Raw genomic sequence first — 18,769 nt, forward strand, 5'->3', positions numbered from 1 at the left:
CTCATTTAATCCTCGTCCCAATGCTGCTTCTGCTTGGGTGCAACAGGTCCACCTGCAGCCTTCGACATGATCAACTGTTATAGAGGATAAAGAATCAAGAAGGAGTTCAGTTAGTACAGGGGCCATAACAACACAGAGCACCAAGGCACCGCGGATTAATGTCAATAGTAGTGCCAAGAAACGTACCTGATCTACACGAAGGACGGTCATTGCGGTTTCTGTTGCGAGGCGGATGGCATGAGCCTTGGCTGACAAGACATCGTAGATACCGGCTCCATGTGCATCCAAAAGTCCATTCTTTTCACTCTCGATGTCAACACCCATCACACCGCTGTCGTCTGCATGGTGAGAGGCATACAACTTCGAAAGCACCTCCGTGGCATCCATGCCTGCGTTCTCAGCCAGCGTGCGAGGAATGACCTCAAATGCCTCGGCAAACTTCTTGATCGAGTGCTGGTTCAAACCAGGGGTTTTCTAATGGATCGAGAGAGCAAATGAGTTCTATGTCAGCATATCTGCAAACCATTGATTGTAAACAGTAGTCCGTTTCAGACAAAGCATACCTCTCCAACAGCTAACAGGCGCTTGAGGAGCTCCATCTCTGAGGCGCCAGCTCCTGGAACAAGACGAGGATCCTTGACAAGAGCCTTGATCACATTGATACCATCATCCAAAGCGCGCTCGACATCGTCCAAATGGTTCTGCGTAGCACCACGGATGACAATTGTGGCAGTCTTTGAGATTTCCTCCTCCTGTCTAAACACCGTAACACGGTCGCCACCAATCTCAACGCTTTCGACAATATCGCAGAATCCCATCTCCTCAGCCATGGGAGCACCGACACGGGCTAGTGCAGTGGCACCCGTCACTCTACACAGACGTCTCAGGTCAAACTTGGACAACACCTTGACGACCATGATACCGAATCTGTTGAGGTAGTGGAGAGCGAGCTCACCAACAGCGTTACCGGTGACAACGACCTTAACACCGGCGTCAGCAATTCCCTTCAGCATACTCTCCATGTGCTTCTCCTCTCCCTTGGTGAAGTCGAGCATCTCATTGGCGTTATGAATCAAAACAGTTCCCTTAGTCTCCGTCTGGGCGACATCCAAGGGGCATGTGAAAATGGCGACCTTGGCCTTCTTAGCATTGGTAATAACACCTATTGTGATTCGAATGTACTACTGATCAGGTTCATGCAAACAAACAAAGCAGCTAATGATTGCTGGGACGCAGAGGCCCTAAACATACCCTCGGGGGAGCGACCGAAAACCATTCCTTTAACGACACGGCTCTCATAAAGACTGCTTCCCATGATCTTGACAACACGGACACTATCGACGTTGAAAGTGGAGGCATCCTTGGGCATGACAGCAAGGGCGGCCTCGCAAACGAGATCGGTCAACATGTCTTCGTTTCCGTACTGCTTGGCAGCAATGGACGAGCGAACAGCCTTGGCAAGGTCGTCCTTGGTCTGCACATTCTTAATTTCCTCCACCGAAAGCTCTAATTGAATGTCGAGGCATTGCAATCTGTTAAATTCAAGCTCCAAAGTAGGCAATTTGTGATATAGGTCAAGAGCTTCACGAAGTTGCGGATGCCGCGTGGCGTACCCTCAAGAATCTCCAGAGCCTTAGTCAAAGCAACCTCGTATCCCTGAACAATGTCGCTGGGATGAAGGCCCATGCGAAGCAAGTGCTCAGCCTTTTGCAGAAGCTCTCCTGTAATGATGCTGACCAAGTTGGAGGCATCCCCCATCTATATCGGATATCAAAGGATGTACATATACCGATTGCGTTGTCAGCTTAAGTTTTCCGAGGGTGAAAAAGGCGGGCGATGAATCCAGTCAATATTGGTTTCCATGCGATCTACCTCAGCTTCTTGTTGCTGCGAGGCCATGACCAACAACTTAGCTGCTGGGTGAACAACTTCGAGCTCGCGGATAATGGTGGCGGCATCGTTGGTCACAAAGAGCTTCTCCATGTGATTAATAATAATCTTATTGCGGCCTGCAATAGGGTTGAAAACATTGGTGGAGTGTTAGATGAGAGTGCACGCAGGCATTGGAAGTATTGGTCTTGCTACGCCATTTGAGCGTCGTGTTGTTGCACATACCATTGGGACCAAAGGAGGTACGGGTAATCTCAGAGAGGTCATGGACAGCCGTGATGTTGCGGAGGACAGCTTCATCAACACCTTGAAGGTGCTATTGGAGAGAAATGACAGATGAAGAAGAATGAGTCAGTAATGCCTTCATCTTGGATGCGCGTTTTTTTTAAGATGCTGTGCCTTCTTTCACTGATCAGTTTCCCAGATGCTGTTCCTGGCTGTGATGCTGATCAGCGCCGATACGAGCTGATGCAGTCGTGGTTGTACCTTGTAGCCATCCTTGAGCATTTGTGTTCCCTGAGGGATGCGAAGAGCCATGGTGTCGGGGGGTTGGATGAAGCGGGAAGGTGGTGGTGAGGTTGGTCGAGTTGAGAGAAGGTGATCTCAAAAAGAAGGCCGAGGAAGCATTCATTGCTGTTGTCGTCACCAAAAAAGCAAGTCGCGCTTCGAGTGCAGGGCAGCTCTTTATTGGACCAGCACTTACCGCCTCAAAAAGGGACGACCTTTTGACGTGGCAGCTCACTTCTCTCATCAAACCACATCCACTCCTTTCTGTCAAACAGCGACACAGACATCGACCATGGTAAGCTATCGACAAGCTTGTTGCGGAGTCGCTTTCAACACCATCACCACTATTGCGGCCGGGACGAGCGACGTCGTCATCACAACTGCTGGACCCTCGGCCGTTAACTCGGTCGCGTTGGAATCTTTTTTTTTTTCAGATGAAAGCAAGAAACAGGGAGCAGTATAAGGAGACAATGCCTTTTGGACTCTGGCAGGAACCCAGCATTATGGATATAGTTTTTGTACGATCGTCTGGATGGATATATTTTTCGTGCCTACACTTCCAAAGACGTCTTCAGCAATGACAGGGCAGCAGTCGACCTACGCGTGTAGTAATGGAGTCCAATTCTTCCAGGCGAAAAGTCATCTCTTGTCGTTCGTCCCCAGAACTGATCTGTACCGTTGCAATGTTGTTCCTATACAATAGGCTGCTACTCAACACACGCTGGAAACCCAGCATGAAGACATGATTGTAAGCAATTGGAACCAATGCTTGATCTATCGCGTATCCTTTCAGCAATGGTGGCAGCAGATCAAGAACTAACATGCCACTTATGCTGTCTTTTTTTTTGGATACTTCTCGACTTTAGCATGACGCTCAATACGACTACTATGGTGAGCAAGAGCTCCTAGCTTCGCAGTTATCTTGGTTAATTGACCTCTACAGACCTGGTCCTGGTACTAATGCATAATCTATAATCTGTTCGAAATAGGCAAGCGTCTCGCTACATGCTCGTCGGATCGCTCCATCCGCATTTTCGATGTCGATGGCGAAAACCACCGCTTGGCAGATACCTTAAAAGGGTATGTGAAGTAGATGTGATCAGGACGAGCATGGACATGAGGTATCGGAAGAAACTTCGAAAACTGACAGCATTTTCAAATATGGCCGATCTTTACAGGCATGAGGGACCAGTCTGGCAAATTTCCTGGGCCCATCCGAAGTTCGGCTGCATTTTGGCCTCTTGCTCGTATGACGGCAAGGTCTTTGTTTGGAGAGAGCAGAACGGTCAGTGGTCGCGTATCAAGGAGCATGCTCAGCATACCGCCTCAGGTAATTCTCACAGCAGGGGGATTTTTCTTTCTTTCTCAGGATGCAGTTGGAGCCATGAAGAATACAATGTTAAAGACCTTTATTGTACGAATAATCAGTAAACTCTGTCGCCTGGGCTCCCCATGAGCTCGGACCTCTCCTGGCCTGTGCTTCCTCGGATGGTCGGGTCTCTGTTCTTTCGTTCAAAGGTAAAGAGTTTTTCCCAGCACTCCGCTTGATCAATGGACCCATTGACCCTTCAAATTTCTGACTCGAGATGTTTTTGAATCGCTTTTAGATGACGGATCGTGGGACACTGCATTGTTGGATGCACATGCAATTGGATGCAACTCTGTCGGATGGGCACCTGCAACTGTCCCTGGCTCGTTAATCTCGCAGGGTCCTAACAGCGGCAAGGCTCCAGTAACAAAACGCTTTTGCACTGGAGGATGCGACAACTTGGTCAAGATCTGGGCTTACAGAGAGGACACGAAGACATGGAAGGAGGAGGATGTTCTCGAGGGTCACACTGACTGGGTTCGTGATGTGGCCTGGGCCCCCAACATTGGAGTGCCCAAGAGCTACCTTGCTAGCTGCTCACAGGACAAGACTGTGCTAATCTGGACCCAAGATACCCCGAACTCGCCCTGGCAGAAAAAGGCCCTTCGTGACGAGAAGTTTGCTGATGTGGTTTGGCGTGTGAGCTGGTCGTTGAGCGGCAATATCTTGGCGGTGTCATGCGGCGATAACAAGGTGACGCTCTGGAAGGAGAACCTGAGCGGCGAGTGGGAGTGCGTGAGCGAGATGGAGGAGAAGAACCTGGCAGGTGGAAACTAGGTGATGTAGGACGATTTTCGTTTCCTTCGCCTGCTTTGAGGATAAAACGATGAAGAGATTTTTAGGAGAGTAGATACTTTTGCGTCCAATAAATATCGCAATACATACAATGCTTCAATGCCGCTGTGCATAATACTACCGTGCTCCGATATTTTCACTAGTCTTTCAACGGTGCCAGTCTACGATATGATGTGACATGGTGCCTGTTGTCTTTGAATCGACCCTGCTAGTCCGCATGCAACTGCCTCAGCACTATGAAAGCCACTTTACCATACATTCAAAAAGGCTATGGCATGGTATGGATGGTGGCACGTGACTCTCGCTGGTCAACGGACATGGCGTTCGGACCATTGTTGATGCCTAGAAAGAAGCACCAACGTACGAAATAATAAAATGCGAGCATCCAAGTTCAGGTCTGACAAAAAGTGTCTCGTCTTCATGTAAAAATAGGATGCACATGGGACCCAAGAACCAAGGGGAAAGAGAATAGGAAGGACCTTCCGGACGGACGAATGGGTACAGAATGCGAAACCTCCATTTTTCATTTTCAGGTACGGGCCGATGATTCTAAACGGTCTTGGAATTATATTTCAGAATAATGAAGGCAGGTTTGACTTAACGATGCATCCCGGTAAATGTCCCAGGGGTCGGTGGAATCTAACTGGCTATCAGGGAGCAGGGCAACAGTTTAATCCGCTTGTGCTTCCCTTATAACATCGCCTTTTTCCTATCCTTTGTTCTTTTACTTTCTCCTCGCGCCCCGTCGTTATTTCCTGACGTAATTGTTCACTACTCACAACGGTATATCCTCCACCTAACGGCCGAATCCTAACTTCATTTGCACGCACAGACACTCGGTTTCCACTACCATTCCACACCTCGCCTCATCCCATCGTCATATCATCATCGACGACCTTTGAAACGACCTTTTGCAGCCACCTCCTAAACTCTTCTTCTTCCACAATTACGCACATACTCATTCTGACGCCCACCCCAACATGCGATCCCTCTCTGCGCTCGCCATCCTGGTCCTATCGACTACCGTTGCGACAGCACAGCAAGCACCACAATCCTTCCCCGAATCACTCGTCAACCCCGATTTCGCCTTAAGCCGATCGAGGATAGTTCTCGCCAGTGATACAACTGGCTGCAAAAACTCGCCCTTTGGCGGCAACTGTCCTCAGAATGCTCCCTGCTGCAGTGGCGCTGGCTACTGTGGATCAGACCCTTCCTTCTGTGCAGAGGCGTGCCAATCCTCTGGTTCTTTTGCTCCAGATTCATGCTGGCCCTTGCCCATGGCTGTCAGCGTCCAGGATGACTTCAAGGACAAGTCCAAAATGGTCGCCGTCAAGGACTACAACGGCTTCCCCAGCACCGCAGACTGGGTCATTGACCGATCTCCTGGCACCCTGCCTCACGCAATAATTACGGACGATGACAAGCTGCTTTTGAAGCTCAACCGAATCGAGAAACACCCCGAGACTGGCGGCGGTATCGGCGCCACTGTTCATTCAACACGCTGGATGAAATACGGCGCGATTGAAGCGCGTCTCAAGACTGCATCCAATGCCCCTGGACCCGTCTCCTCCTTTATCCTGATTTCACCTATCTCTGGCGACGAGATCGACTTTGAGGTCGTCGGCAAGAACTTCTCGGATGTGCAGACCAACTTTTACTATAAAGTTCAGCCTGATCACGCTGTTGATTACACGAACGGTATGTACATCGACGTCGGACTCGATACCAGTGCCGATTATCACATCTACAGACTTGAGTGGACTGAGACCGAGATGAAGTGGTACTTTGACGGAGACCTCAAGCGCACGGCCACAGCTGCCGATTCCGCCGGAAAGTACCCTGATACCCCCATGAGAGTCGCCTTTGGTCTTTGGGATGGAGGCTATGGAGAACCAGGTAAGACGAAAACTCAAAAATCAAATGGGCCTCCTGGGAATTACCTATGGCGTAGCTATACGCACGTTTTTATTTTCATTCCCCGCTTGCTTGCGTTTTGAGTTACAATATGAATTCCTTATGCCGATCCACAATTGGACAGAAAAACCGATTTATTCATGGCCGACCAGCAACTGAGAAAATGGGCGCGAGACAAGGGTGTTTCCAGATGTTCTTGTAACATTTATGGACAGGCGTCCAGGAAAGGGACAGAAATAATCCAGAGCATAATTAGCAACCTGGCGCCTGTCTCGTTAGTTGGCTATTCTTTTTCCTGTGCTTCCATGCTTTCCTATCGTCTCGTTTACGCCAAAACATACTATTTTACGCGATCGACGAGGGGAATAAGGGTTGCCGCTGAGGGCGTCGTGCAGCACCTTAATTCTGTACCTTGGTCCGACTGATTTCTATTTTTGAGCCAAACCCGCCCTTGTTCTTTTTCAGTTGAGAGCGCTTGGATTATCGCTGCATCCCCTCCACGCGTTCCATTCTCTGGCCAATCTGCACTCTATGCTTTCGTGGCTGTCTTGGGCGTAAAATTTACTCGGCAATGCGAATAATGTCTCGTCTTTCAACTTTGTTCCTGCATTTGGCGGCCTTCCAACACTCTATACCAACTGACACAGGAGAAAGACATGGGCACAGTGTCAATTCTATTTTCAGGGCCATCGTCATCCTCTGTGTCAGATTCTTTGTTCCTAACAATCTGCACTTCTTTTAATACATGATATAGGCACCGCTGACTGGGCTGGCCGCAACACATCGTACGAACCCAATGATCAACGCGAGTACCAGATGTTGGTCGACTGGGTCAAGATCGCGCCTCAATATCCCGACAACTCAACGGAGCCTTGGCCAGGCTCCAAGTACCTGCAGCAGATGGAAAATGGCACCAATGGTGGTAGCGGAAAGAACGGAGGTGTGAATGACGACGGCTCCAGTGGTAGCACTGGCAACGGAGGTAGCAATGGCAACGGTGGCAGCGGCAATTGGAGGAATGCGGCCCCGGGTCTTGTTGCCTATATGGGTGGAAATGCTGTGGTTGCCGTCTTTGCTGCGGTCGCAACCGCGTTCTTTACATAGGTGTCTAACCGTATTTGTTGTCCCACAGCCTACACTCTTTTTTTCGATTTGCCGTATTTTCACTATGGCAAATGCGGTATTTCACTGAATTAAAATATATACTCGTGGGTATTCAATCGATTTTTAATTTTGCATGGAATTACGGATAACAAATCGTGCGGTCGCTCGAGCCTTTGGGTCGTCGCTTGCAAGCCAAGTCTCCACCTTCATCACCAAGCTCTCTGCTCCGAATGTGACCTTGAACAGGCTGTAATCGTCGGAATCGATGGAGGAACTCCGTTCTCGTTCTCGTGGCGTAAATAGAGCTTCTCTCATGGCCAACTTCTCGCGCACCGCCTTTCTTATCTCCTCTCCCAGATCCTGCGCATCCTTCTGGTTCTTTTCAAGGTTAAAGTTGAACCTTTCTCCGTCCAAGGCCGATGCAATAAAACGAAGAAGTGTCGCTTCGTTTGTTGTTTGGCTGTCTCTGCGACTGGTGGATATATGGGTTGTCGCTCTTGCACACCTGCCGATCTCTCCTCGAGATTGTCAGCCATCATCCTAGGAAGAACCTTCGTGGTGCGAAAACATTGTCGTAGTGTTGAAGCCTTCACTTGCGACCATGCATATGGGATTAAACTCTACGCCTCGCCGTTGGTGACTTTCGCTCCATGGGCATATTTCTTTACAATCGCCTGGTTGGTGAGCATCTCGACGTATTGTCGCTTGAAAACGCTAATAACGCCAGCATCCAATGGTTGGGTGACAGATTTCAAGTTTGCTGGAAGACGTTCAAGACGAAGGCGTGTCCACTTCTGCCTTGTCAACGGGTCGATGTTGCCAATGCCGCTGTGTGCTCCACAGGAGTCGAAGAGAAGAAGACTTGGTGCAGAGAGACTGGTGTCGAGAAGATGAAGCCACCCCTCAAAGAGCTGCTGGGTCATGTATCCCTTTGCATGCCTTATCGAGGTAATGGGGACTTGCTTGCATTGCTCAATGCCTCGAGCAAGATGCTCGCCTAAAGTATCAAAACAGAGCGAAACATAGGAATGAAATTACAGATCTTGTTTATGTGGTGCAGCGAGTTTATATATATACTTACCAATAACGAGCGGCCTCAACGCCGGTATATTTACTTTTCGTGCAAGTGAAGAACCAGTGGCATTGATACAAAAGAGAACTGACACCCGAGAGCCAGTTCCTCTTGTAGCCTTGGCACCCCTTTTGAGCTCTGGGGTGCTATAGGAGCGGGCGGGCACCTCCAGCAGATACATCCCTGTCTCGTCGCAATTGTAGATATCTTCAGGGTTGTATTCGGAGCAGATCTTGCGGATCTCGGCCATCCTTGGTTCGATTGCTTGCATGTCGACAGCGCCCGCCTCGCCTTTGAGATTGAAACTTGCGACGCAGTATTCTTCCTTCATCCGAGAGAGCCATGATGCTGTGAAGGACATGGTACGACCAAGTGACATGCTTTCAGGAGCAATATCATCGACAAGCACATGGAAAATGGTTTCAGCTGCAGCCTGGAGTTGACGACCACTGATAATACCACTATCCTTTCGCACTTCGATCAGCCAGTCATAAACAGCCTGATCAATCAAGTATCGTACCAGCATGGATTGATCGTCAGAAAGCTTGCATTTATTGCCTCGACCATGGAACACATCGTACTTGATCTTGTCGTAATCCTCGTCCTATTGCTTAATCGAATCTCGATGGATATCTGCTTGTACAAATGAATGAAAGTTGGTGGGCGTCACTCTAACACCCTTCTTCTGCCGGAGGTGGCGATAAATCTCCACGAGCTCCATACGATACCGAAGAGGAAACCCTTTTCCTCGATATTTACGGAGGTCAGTCGCCTGCGAAGGTTGACTTTTTAGAGATGAGCCAGCTCGTGCTTCTGCAAGCAGTGCACGGTGCAAGAGAGTTGGCGCGTCCTCACTTGCACTAGCAGAAGAGGCATTGTTTCCACTACCCTTAAGGGTGATGTCGGTGAGGGGCAAGCGTTGTGAGCGGGGGTTGGTGCCAGAACTGGTTGTTCTATGCTTTGGCATCTTGGATAAAGAGGTGAGAATGGGACGTGAGAAAGCGGATGAGAGAAGAGTGTGTGTGAGAATATACTATTGCTGATGAAGATATAAGGCAAACTCTGCGAGGATATAAAGTATATCTGATGTATCGATTGAATACCTACGAGCATATATTTTAATTCAGTGAAATACCGCATTTGCCATAGTGAAAATACGGCAAATCGAAAAAAAGAGTGTAGAACTAGATTCTAGCAACTTGTCAAAGTAAATGTTCCTTGCCCTTTGCCAACAAATTTTCGAAAATTTTGGGCCGATTGCTGCACAACAGAAACGCGAAACAAGACAACCCAGAGCTGAAGAATGACGCGAACAAGCTAGCACACCCAAGAACATATCAGGCTTGCCGAAACAAACATTCCTACTCGCCCTACAGAACCATGCTACCATGCTACAATGCAAAATATAACTTTTATCCCTGGCCACGGATGGCATACGAAACTCCTGAAATTCCTGCAAGCCCAAGGCCAACAAGCCCGATAAGCTCGACTCACGCTTTTATCTTGGGCTACTCCCTATTCAAATGTCGCCAGCACCGCTATCACACCTAGTCGACAAGGGCTGGAATTACCTTCAGGCCCTCAACATTTAAAAACGATGTCATGGGATCCCTAAAGCGAAGTGAAGGTTATGGCAAGACGAAAACGAACATCGGAGGGATATTTATTACATTTTGACAATAGTATTATAGCTGTTGCATGCAAAAACATTATATTGATCAAGAACCAAAATAGACTGTATTAGATGCATTATGTTGCTACGAATGGTTGTCTATGGGCGTCTTCAAGAACAGTACCTGTATCGATCAAGAATCAAAAAAGAGACAAGGTTCTTTTCTCAAGGCTCCTTTTTAAACCCGTCCTTATTAAAGGCCTCTCGATAACGCACGAAATGTCTCCTACCAAATCAAACCATCTGTACCAACATTGGAAAGGCGCGGATACCTTGCTCCCACATGAATTCCCTGCACCCGGATAAAGCCAGTAGAGTGGCCTTGTTCCCATAATTTGCTCAGATTAGGCCCTCTATTTTATAGATATATCCAACCATCTCTTTATTTGTCGTCCTCTCTGCAACGCACTGCTAAAGAAGCTCTGTTGCTATCTCTTGTTTGATCTTGTGCGCGAACGAACCTGACGATCCATCACCCGTGAATCGGTTAATGGTCGTTATAAAGACTTTCGCTCAGGCTTTGGCTGAGAGAGCGGACGTGGCCGCCAGGCCTACGACGGTTCGCAAATGATCACGATTCTCGTGTCTCTTGTAAAAAGGCCTTTGAGCGGCATATGACACTCGCTTGCCCCGTCAGTCAGCCTCTTAAGAAAGCCGGATGCTGCTATATAGACATACTTTCTTTTCTCCTCCCAGGCTTCATTCCCATCCTCCGACTTGGCAGCTACCGACACAATGGCATTCATAGACACACGCTGGTATCGGTACTCACACTGACACTAACACATGGACACTCCATTACGAATACTGAAAATCAGGCCGAGAGGATCTGAAAACCTTTCCTAAGGAGGCGTACTGGGCCCTGTGAGCAGATTAAGGCCTTGTTCGTAGTCGAGCTCAAGAGGAAATTTTCATTATACCCAGCCTTGGCCATCAAAACAATATTAGGAATGAGGCCATAAAGAACAGAGCTGCAAGAGGAGGCTCCAATAGACATAGTACCATTACCTGTTCGGCATAGCCGCAAAGGGATCCAAGCAAGCATGTCGCAGGTGGATATTCAGCGCTATACGGACGCTAGGGCGTAATATTACCGTCGTCTGAGATCTTATCTTAAGCGTGGTTTGATTGGATGGCCTCGCGCTTCAGTCTTTTTACGGTGCGCCTGAAGCGTCTGTATTTGTCTCGGAATCCAAGTCCGTTCATAACTCCTCATAGGGACTAAAGAGGCATTGTCTATAGAAGCGAAGACAGCAGCCCTTGACGTCTTTTTCTCACTGCTTTGAAGGGTAAACAATTGGTGTCTTGTGTTGATGATAATGTCTACAATAGTATCCAATTTCCTGGCATGCAAGGGGCATTCCTTGGATGCCATGTCTCTTAAGAGTAGGTACGGGAGATTACGATTTCGACAGGAGCTGTCGCATGAACGCCAGGGACCTCAACAGGCAGGCTATTCCTTAAATACAAGTCCAATAATAAATGGCTAGATCATTTTTCGGGTCATGTTTTTGCTAAAGTGTGGGCGGACTCACATTTTGCTCCAGCCCTTATTAAGCGGTTATAGTAACTAGACACGAGACAAGAGAGGGAACCGCAGCACAGCTATTACGCCTTGTGCATGTCAGTGGCAGCGATTATGAGCCATGCTTAGATAAGGACAAGTCCTTCGCGTACAAGATGGGGTTATTGAGTAACCGCCGGTTTCGTGAGTTCTTGTTGTGAGGACCCCCACAAGTAATCATTATAGTGTATATATGATACATCCGCAAACGTAAGCAATGAGTCAATTGGCGTGGAATGTAATGGTCGATACTGAAAGTCTTACCATTGTTGTCATTGCAAAAGTTTTGGTATGCTATGATGTTAACAAGTGCTGCGCCCTGTGTCTACAACATTCCAGAGAACCGTGATATTGGCCTCACTAATATACAGCCCCTATCTATAGGCATTCAATCCAATAAAGACTTTATATTTAGCCTAAATTATCGATCCTTATCGTCTGCAAGAAAGGCGTCCATATTCATGGCTATGTCCGCAGGGTTGGGTGTAGCTGTGAGAGACCGTGAAGGCGGTGTTGAGGATGGATGATGGGCTCTTCCGGGCGTCCCTACGGGTGTCGGTCGCAAGGAGTCGTTCGACGTGCTGTGCTGAAGATTCATTACGAGCATCACTCCTTCGTCCCCTTCTCCTGGTATGTCTTCATCACCTCCTCCTGGGGTATGTGATGCGCTCAGCGCAGGGCTCGCCATCGTAGATCCGCCTCTTTTGTCACTCGTCATACACTGCCCTTCCTGTGATGACATTTGTTCCATCTCATTCACGTCTATAGCTGCCTGGGCCGATTCGGTGCCAGTAACAACAACTTCCATGGCCTCCACGAATCCTCCCTCTTCATCGTCATCTTCCTCGTGATGTGTCCTTGTGTGGAATAACCTCTTGGCTTCCTCACGCTGATCCTCCTCAATTGACTCTTGAATATTCTGGAGACATTGCAATGCCGTAAAGAACTGCTTTTTCCTGAGCTCCATAGTTTCGCTCTGTCTCACTGCTTGTTGCTCCAGTTCTAGAATCTCTGCCTGCAAATTCGCGATGCTCTGCTCACTCGACTCCCTGCTCGGAAATTTTGAAACCTCCGTAGCCAATTCATCGTATTTGATCTTGTTGGCACGTTCTTGTTTGACTTCCTCAAGTTTGTAGGCAAGGACCTGAAGTTCCTCTTCTGATTTGGAGATGTTCTCCTCGATCTGGCGTTGGTCCTGGTCATAGTGAAGGCGCTCCCGCTCAGCCATGTCGGTGATGAGTTTGGTTTTGGAAAGCCCCAGCTGGAACTGTGAAATTTCGAGAAGTAGGGATTGAAGACCATTTTCACTAAGAGCGGGTATATAACAATAGAATACCGCGTAGAGTTGGTGGTTAATTGTCGAGATATAACTTCCTTTGTTTCAATCCTGGGTTTGCTGCCCTTACATGTCTTCTTCTGTGCCAGATGATAATGATGTTGCCCATTTGTAAAAGCGAGCTGTCAGCCTCTTTAATGGTCTTTCGTTGATGCTGAGTCGTGTCTTGATAAGTTCTACCGCGACAGTTGAGAGGTGAAGGCACATGTTAGCGGATGAACAAAGCAGCCAAGTGGTATCGTCCTAAAGTCACGCGCATCAAAGTTCCCAGCTTTCCGCGATGCCGATGTTGAAGAACGTACCTTCCTGATCCATTGTTGAGCGATGGCGATGCTGGTGAGGAGAAGTGATCCCTCTTGTTTCGTGGTGATGGGAGCAGGTTGAGCAGGCACACAGCACGTGCGAGTACCAATTGTATATTCGTGGCTTGTGTTTATGAAGGGAGTTTTTTTTTTTTTTGTGGAGCCAGGCCTTTTTTCTTCGTTCAAAGAGTCCTCTCTCTATCCCCCAACTTGCCCACCCTCTCTGTTTCCTTCCTAGCCTAACCTTCATCAAGCACAACATATCCACACAATGGTGAAAGCGACTCCCACAAAGACGAGCTTCGGCACATTGCAGAATCCCGACCATGTCTCAAGCGCCCTTATTATCCACTCCTCATTCTCCCCCATGGACGGCGGCAGCAACTACTGCATTGTCACACCTGGTGCTGATCACTACCGTCTCCGCATTTTCGATACCGCTACTGGAACCATTAAGAATGATTATGAACAAAAGGAGGGCGACGGCAAGTGGACCTGTATCCGCTGGGGTGCTATCTCGGAGACTGGAGCCAACGGAGTACGTCTATCTTTGATTGACTGGATCTGCTATCTTGATGTTCTGGAAATGTTCTCCAGTTGACCTATCGTAGTGCAGTTGCATTTCTAACCAGATCTCGCGGTGGAATTCCTGGACGTTAATGAAATAGGCAGCAAAGAAGAAGAGGAGATCATCTCTAGAAGGTAGCAACAGCCCAGTGCTCGCTCTCGGCCACACCAATGGACAAATCTCGGTCTATTCCCTGGCGCACGGCCGCATCCTTTACCAGCTCTCTGGATCGCACACCGGGAGAGTCAATGACTTTTGCTTCTCCAAGAGTGGCACCCGTGGCTACTCTGCAGGCGAGGATGGTTTGATCTGCGAGTGGGATATCATGCAGGGGGTCGAGATGAGCAAATTCCATGCCGATACCAAGGCTGTCAAGAAGATCCAGCTCAACCACGAAGAGACCATGATCTTGACTGCAGGACACAGCATGAAGCTCTGGGATCTCGAGTCACAGGAGACGATCAAGAACTTTACAGGACATGCCAGCGCTATCACGAACGTTGTCTTCTCTATCAATGATAAATTCGTTGCCTCCACAGCCGAACAGGATCGATTCATCAACCTCTGGGACTGTACTCGCGATAACCAGCAAGAAGGAAACATCACAGGTGAGGAGATGAGTTTGCCGCACTACATCTCCATGCCATGGCAGAGCGATCTATGACGAACTGCATTTCTATATGCTGTATGTTGTTCAACTTATTTATCCCTTTTTATTGTCAAACCCTATTTTAGCCTTGACTCTGGATAATACAGTCTCCCATGTTGACATCTCACCGAACAACACTATCCTGGCCATTTCAGAAGAGGGTACTGCCGGTATTTGGCAGAACGCACAGAGCGTCAGCGGTACATCGAGCAGCAGCGCTAAGGCCAACAAGAAGAAACGCTACACAACACGCGCCTGCGACTGCCTAGTCAAGGTAGAGTCGTCCCGTGGCGACAGATCCGTGATTCCTTTGCTGGCAGGAGTCTTCGCCCCTCAGGGACAGATGATCCTCGCCCGCGGATCGACCATCAAGCCAGTTTTTGAGAAGATCGATTTCCAGAACGAGGACGGATCATTAAAGGAGAAAGAGTTGATCATGACCCGCGCACCTGTCACTGGCTTCCTGATGGACGAATCAGCACAGGCAGTCAGCAATTTGAAGGCAACCAAGAAGGCATACGACGAGAGCGCAGTAACGGTGGTCGGTGCAGCGGATTTCGCATTGCCAACACCAGGCATGAGTGGAGAGAACGACGATGAGAAGGATATTGACGAGGATGCTGAGGAACTCGAGGGACGTACAATGGAGGAGAAACTCCAGGATCTGGTCGTGGATGAATCAGCAACAAACTCGACGGGCAAGAAATCAAAACAGTCAGAGGGTAGCAAAAACAGGTACCCAACGCCCAAGGCTAACTCTTTGCAACAAATGCTTATCCAGGCACTGCATTCAAATGATCTTCAGCTCCTGGAAGCCTGCTTGACCTTTAACAACGTGGAGGTAATCAGGAACACAGTTCGTCGTCTTCCTACGGCATATGTCGTCCCATTCTTGACGCAAGTCATACACAAGTTTCAGCAGAAGCCCAACCGTGGAGAGGCACTGTTGGAATGGATCAAGGCTGTGCTGCTGATTCACACTGCATACCTGATGACTGTCCCAGACCTGATCAAGAAGCTGTCTAACTTTTACCAAACCCTGGACTCACGCGTGTCGGTGTTCCAGAAGCTGTTGAACCTGCATGGACGCCTTGATTTGGTGATGAGCCAGATCGAGATGAGACGGCAATACGAGGCTGAGGATACGACGAATGAAGCAACAACAGTGTACGTGGAGGACGAGGATGACGATGATGATGAGGAACTGGATCTCGATATGGAAGATGATGATGAAGATGATGACCTCGTTGGTGAGGCGGACGCATTTGATGAGGAGGAGGTAAGGCCTTGAGAGTCAATATCTTTGTATAGGCCGAACATGATTTCTTGGAGCCATACTAACATGTTCTTTATTCTGATTTTTTATATTCGTAGATTGGAGATACGGACGAGGAGGAACTCGAGTCTGAAATGTCGGACGACGATGAAGACGACGAGTCTGAGGACGAGGAATAAAGCGATATTTCGTTTTTGTTCTCTTGGTTCTGCGTTATCTTTGATAGAAAACGGTTCATTAACGCTCGATACACAGAACCACGCATTCACGAGCACGAGCACACGCACGCATCCACACGCAAACACACAAACATTCACTTTAGCGCATGTAATCTTCACAGTAAATAAGCATTGTTTTTATCCGCATTATATGTTTGCACTGAAATTATTAAAAAGCATGCAGGGTTGCCTTGTGGTACATGAAGAACGAGCTTGTAGAGACTTATTTACCTTGCAGAAACAAGGCACTCCACTTTGTACTTGTGAAAAAGCCTTTAGCTCTCCTGCAGTAGAGGGGAATGCATTCTTGACTGTTCCATACACCAGCATAAGTATGTTCTGGCTAGCATCTCTGTATTCATCGCAGACCTTCGTTCTCCAACGCTTGGTAAGGAGTTGCAAATGTATCGATCAGCATTTGAAGTGTACTGGGCGTACGCGGTTACTGCCGCTCTCTTGATGGTCACCTCGTTGTTGACTTTGGGAGCGCGGTCAGCCTAAAGCCTATCCCCTTAGTGTTCATGGAAGGCCCTGAATGCCACTAGAGCTCTTTACGTTGTCCGAGTCACCGCATGTCAACACTAGCTGGCGTGAACTCTAGGCAGAGCAAGAAGGGGATATCTCATTCCCAAAAGTTCTCTGAGGGGCATCAGTATCAAGCGGATGATCATATGGCGTTCAAGAGTGCAAATACTGCGAAGAACCATAGTCTGAAGACCACTATAGTCGTAAACACCTCCCATTCGGCAAAGCCCTCATGCATCTGCTAGAGCAAAAGAAGCGGGGCTACTTAATGACTGTATTGAACTACTTGCACTTACCCTGAGAATTCAAGCAGCCATGATTGGGTGGCGTTAAAGAGGGACAGTGGGCGGATCTAAGATTTAGTCTAAGGCATTATTGTCGGGATGGGGATGACAACCGCACCTCTATCTCCAAGTGTGTATTTATTAAAGCCATTTGGCTCCAGAACTTTGGTGAAGAGCAAATCGTGATCCATCCGTTTTGTTATTATGTCGCTCCTGAATCCCTGACTCCTCTGTCTCTTAAAGACATCCTTCATCTCTTGGCCGACTGTGACCCTCTCGTGACAATCGATCCATATCCAATCCATAGGAACCATGGCTCGCCTCTTTTCGGAGAGAGGGGGTCAGAACAACATGGCGCGATTCACGTGCCTTTCCGTTTAGACTACATACCGCTCGAACGAGCACAGCTTTTTTTTTTTTTTTTTTTTTTTTTTTTTTTTCATTCCGCCACGCCTTTCATGTGCACGTCAGATGTCAGATTTACGTATCTAATGGTTCTCATGAAAAGTCAGGCAAAGGTATGTCCTTTTTACCAGCTTTATCGATCGTTCGGCCTCTTTACGCGGCGGTCGGTTAAACAGGCATCGTCGGATATCACCTCTGACCTGATTCGACAAGAACGACAAGATAGGTTCCGCGAGGCGTACAAGGCTTTCGAAGAGCACCATGAAGATAGCTTTTGGGCTAATTACGCTCTCAAAATCAATAGCGGTTGTTATTCAAAGTTTAGGTCTTCAGCAGGCAGGAACCGCCTACAAGCATTACCCCTTGAAGAATCCGTGAGAAAGAGAGTGAGGCCATACTTTCATACCCGGAGAGTACAGTTAGTAGAGATTAACGCCCGCTAGTAGAAATATATAAGAGTATAGCAACAAGACTAAGGAGGAAAAAGCGGATCTGGTCCTACTCCACGTCATGAATCATTTCTCTACCTCTGCAAAATGCTATGCGTACTCAACAGCGGCCAGGCGATTCGAGCTGTACCCTTTATTAAAGGATTCCATGGCCTTAATGGAAGGCGAATTTGGTGCTAGAGTCCACGACATAAAACAAAGGACCAGCGATAGTGCACTCAAAGTTTAAGCCTAGGCCAAAGCTGGCTATATTCGCTTGAGATAGATTCACTTAGCCATCAATAGAATCCCACTCACCTTCTCACACTTTCACCACGACAACCATCAAGAAACTTATACCTACAAATCTACAGATCCTCGAACATCAGCTACCGATTATAATGGCGAAGAAACAATGCTTTCTGCCCACTGCAAGGTGAATAGCATATTCTCAAAATTCCTTAAAGAAACATTCCTGTCTTCATGGGGGGACACTATTGAGAAATGCAAAAAGTACAGCAACATGGAGCAATGAACGTATCATAAATTCTTTTGATAGGTTAGTGGCCATTTATTGAACCTATCTAAAGTGAATATAGCCAGCTTTGGCCTAGGCTTAAACTTTGAATGCACTATCCCTGAACGCGTCGAAGGGCCAATTCCCTGTGGCTGATGTTGTACGTATAATTTTTCTGCAGAAACCTGTGAGACACCCCCGGACATCGCCATGTCTCGTCCACTTGACCATATATGCATATTGGCCTGTCTGGACTTGATTTCTTTGCTTCTTCCCATGCCTGTACACACTTTTTCTCCAAACATCAACCAACTAATCCAACCATCCAACAAGCCCTGCACCAGTTTTTAGGCACACTCGCCCGTCAGTCATGC

The 18,769-nt window shown here is 48.0% G+C and overlaps 5 protein-coding genes across 5 annotated transcripts; 3 read left to right on the forward strand and 2 right to left on the reverse strand.

Annotated features, from left to right (window-relative positions):
- Window positions 1-5: 5 nt before the first annotated feature.
- On the reverse strand, window positions 6-2,427 carry BC939DRAFT_398323 (chaperonin-containing T-complex theta subunit Cct8; the record flags this gene model as incomplete). Its single annotated transcript, XM_051552419.1, has 8 exons — window positions 6-74; window positions 187-474; window positions 564-1,162; window positions 1,252-1,506; window positions 1,614-1,758; window positions 1,873-2,009; window positions 2,116-2,206; window positions 2,377-2,427. 8 exons carry the CDS (start codon window positions 2,425-2,427, stop codon window positions 6-8), a joined length of 1,635 nt encoding a protein of 544 aa, XP_051411133.1.
- A 148-nt stretch (window positions 2,428-2,575) lies between these two features.
- Window positions 2,576-4,705, forward strand: BC939DRAFT_199868 (WD40 repeat-like protein). The gene is made up of 7 exons (XM_051550601.1): window positions 2,576-2,692; window positions 3,101-3,145; window positions 3,264-3,288; window positions 3,387-3,477; window positions 3,576-3,727; window positions 3,826-3,915; window positions 4,005-4,705. Exons 1-7 carry the CDS (start codon window positions 2,690-2,692, stop codon window positions 4,541-4,543), a joined length of 945 nt encoding a protein of 314 aa, XP_051411134.1. The 5' UTR covers window positions 2,576-2,689; the 3' UTR covers window positions 4,544-4,705.
- A 410-nt stretch (window positions 4,706-5,115) lies between these two features.
- On the forward strand, window positions 5,116-7,688 carry BC939DRAFT_454931 (concanavalin A-like lectin/glucanase domain-containing protein). The gene is made up of 2 exons (XM_051556129.1): window positions 5,116-6,457; window positions 7,230-7,688. The coding sequence occupies exons 1-2, from the start codon at window positions 5,542-5,544 to the stop codon at window positions 7,577-7,579; spliced, it is 1,266 nt and encodes a 421-aa protein (XP_051411135.1). The 5' UTR covers window positions 5,116-5,541; the 3' UTR covers window positions 7,580-7,688.
- Window positions 7,689-12,132: 4,444 nt separating this feature from the next.
- BC939DRAFT_454943 (Tho complex subunit 7-domain-containing protein) lies at window positions 12,133-13,594 on the reverse strand. Its single transcript, XM_051556130.1, has 3 exons — window positions 13,526-13,594; window positions 13,294-13,399; window positions 12,133-13,194 (listed from the first exon to the last, which is right to left on the reverse strand). Exons 1-3 carry the CDS (start codon window positions 13,536-13,538, stop codon window positions 12,309-12,311), a joined length of 1,005 nt encoding a protein of 334 aa, XP_051411136.1. The 5' UTR covers window positions 13,539-13,594; the 3' UTR covers window positions 12,133-12,308.
- Window positions 13,595-13,690: 96 nt separating this feature from the next.
- BC939DRAFT_454944 (WD40-repeat-containing domain protein) lies at window positions 13,691-16,423 on the forward strand. Its single transcript, XM_051556131.1, has 4 exons — window positions 13,691-14,063; window positions 14,194-14,701; window positions 14,829-16,021; window positions 16,117-16,423. The coding sequence occupies exons 1-4, from the start codon at window positions 13,797-13,799 to the stop codon at window positions 16,195-16,197; spliced, it is 2,049 nt and encodes a 682-aa protein (XP_051411137.1). The 5' UTR covers window positions 13,691-13,796; the 3' UTR covers window positions 16,198-16,423.
- Window positions 16,424-18,769: the final 2,346 nt, after the last annotated feature.

The sequence above is a fragment of the Gamsiella multidivaricata genome, assembly GCF_025024155.1.
Source record: "Gamsiella multidivaricata strain RSA 2152 chromosome Unknown BC939scaffold_42, whole genome shotgun sequence".
NCBI classification, from domain to species: Eukaryota; Fungi; Mortierellomycota; class Mortierellomycetes; order Mortierellales; family Mortierellaceae; genus Gamsiella; species Gamsiella multidivaricata.

Coding starts and splice junctions, on each gene's coding strand:
- BC939DRAFT_199868 (XM_051550601.1), top strand. Junction 3,478..3,575: donor TTGGCAGATACCTTAAAAGG/GTATGTGAAGTA, acceptor CGATCTTTACAG/GCATGAGGGACCAGTCTGGC. Junction 3,728..3,825: donor TGCTCAGCATACCGCCTCAG/GTAATTCTCACA, acceptor ACGAATAATCAG/TAAACTCTGTCGCCTGGGCT.
- BC939DRAFT_454931 (XM_051556129.1), top strand. CDS start 5,542: ATGCGATCCCTCTCTGCGCTCGCCATCCTGGTCCTATCGACTACCGTT. Junction 6,458..7,229: donor TGGAGGCTATGGAGAACCAG/GTAAGACGAAAA, acceptor TACATGATATAG/GCACCGCTGACTGGGCTGGC.
- BC939DRAFT_454943 (XM_051556130.1), bottom strand. Junction 13,195..13,293: donor TCTGGCACAGAAGAAGACAT/GTAAGGGCAGCA, acceptor ACCCGCTCTTAG/TGAAAATGGTCTTCAATCCC.
- BC939DRAFT_454944 (XM_051556131.1), top strand. CDS start 13,797: ATGGTGAAAGCGACTCCCACAAAGACGAGCTTCGGCACATTGCAGAAT. Junction 14,064..14,193: donor CGGAGACTGGAGCCAACGGA/GTACGTCTATCT, acceptor TTAATGAAATAG/GCAGCAAAGAAGAAGAGGAG. Junction 16,022..16,116: donor ACGCATTTGATGAGGAGGAG/GTAAGGCCTTGA, acceptor TTATATTCGTAG/ATTGGAGATACGGACGAGGA.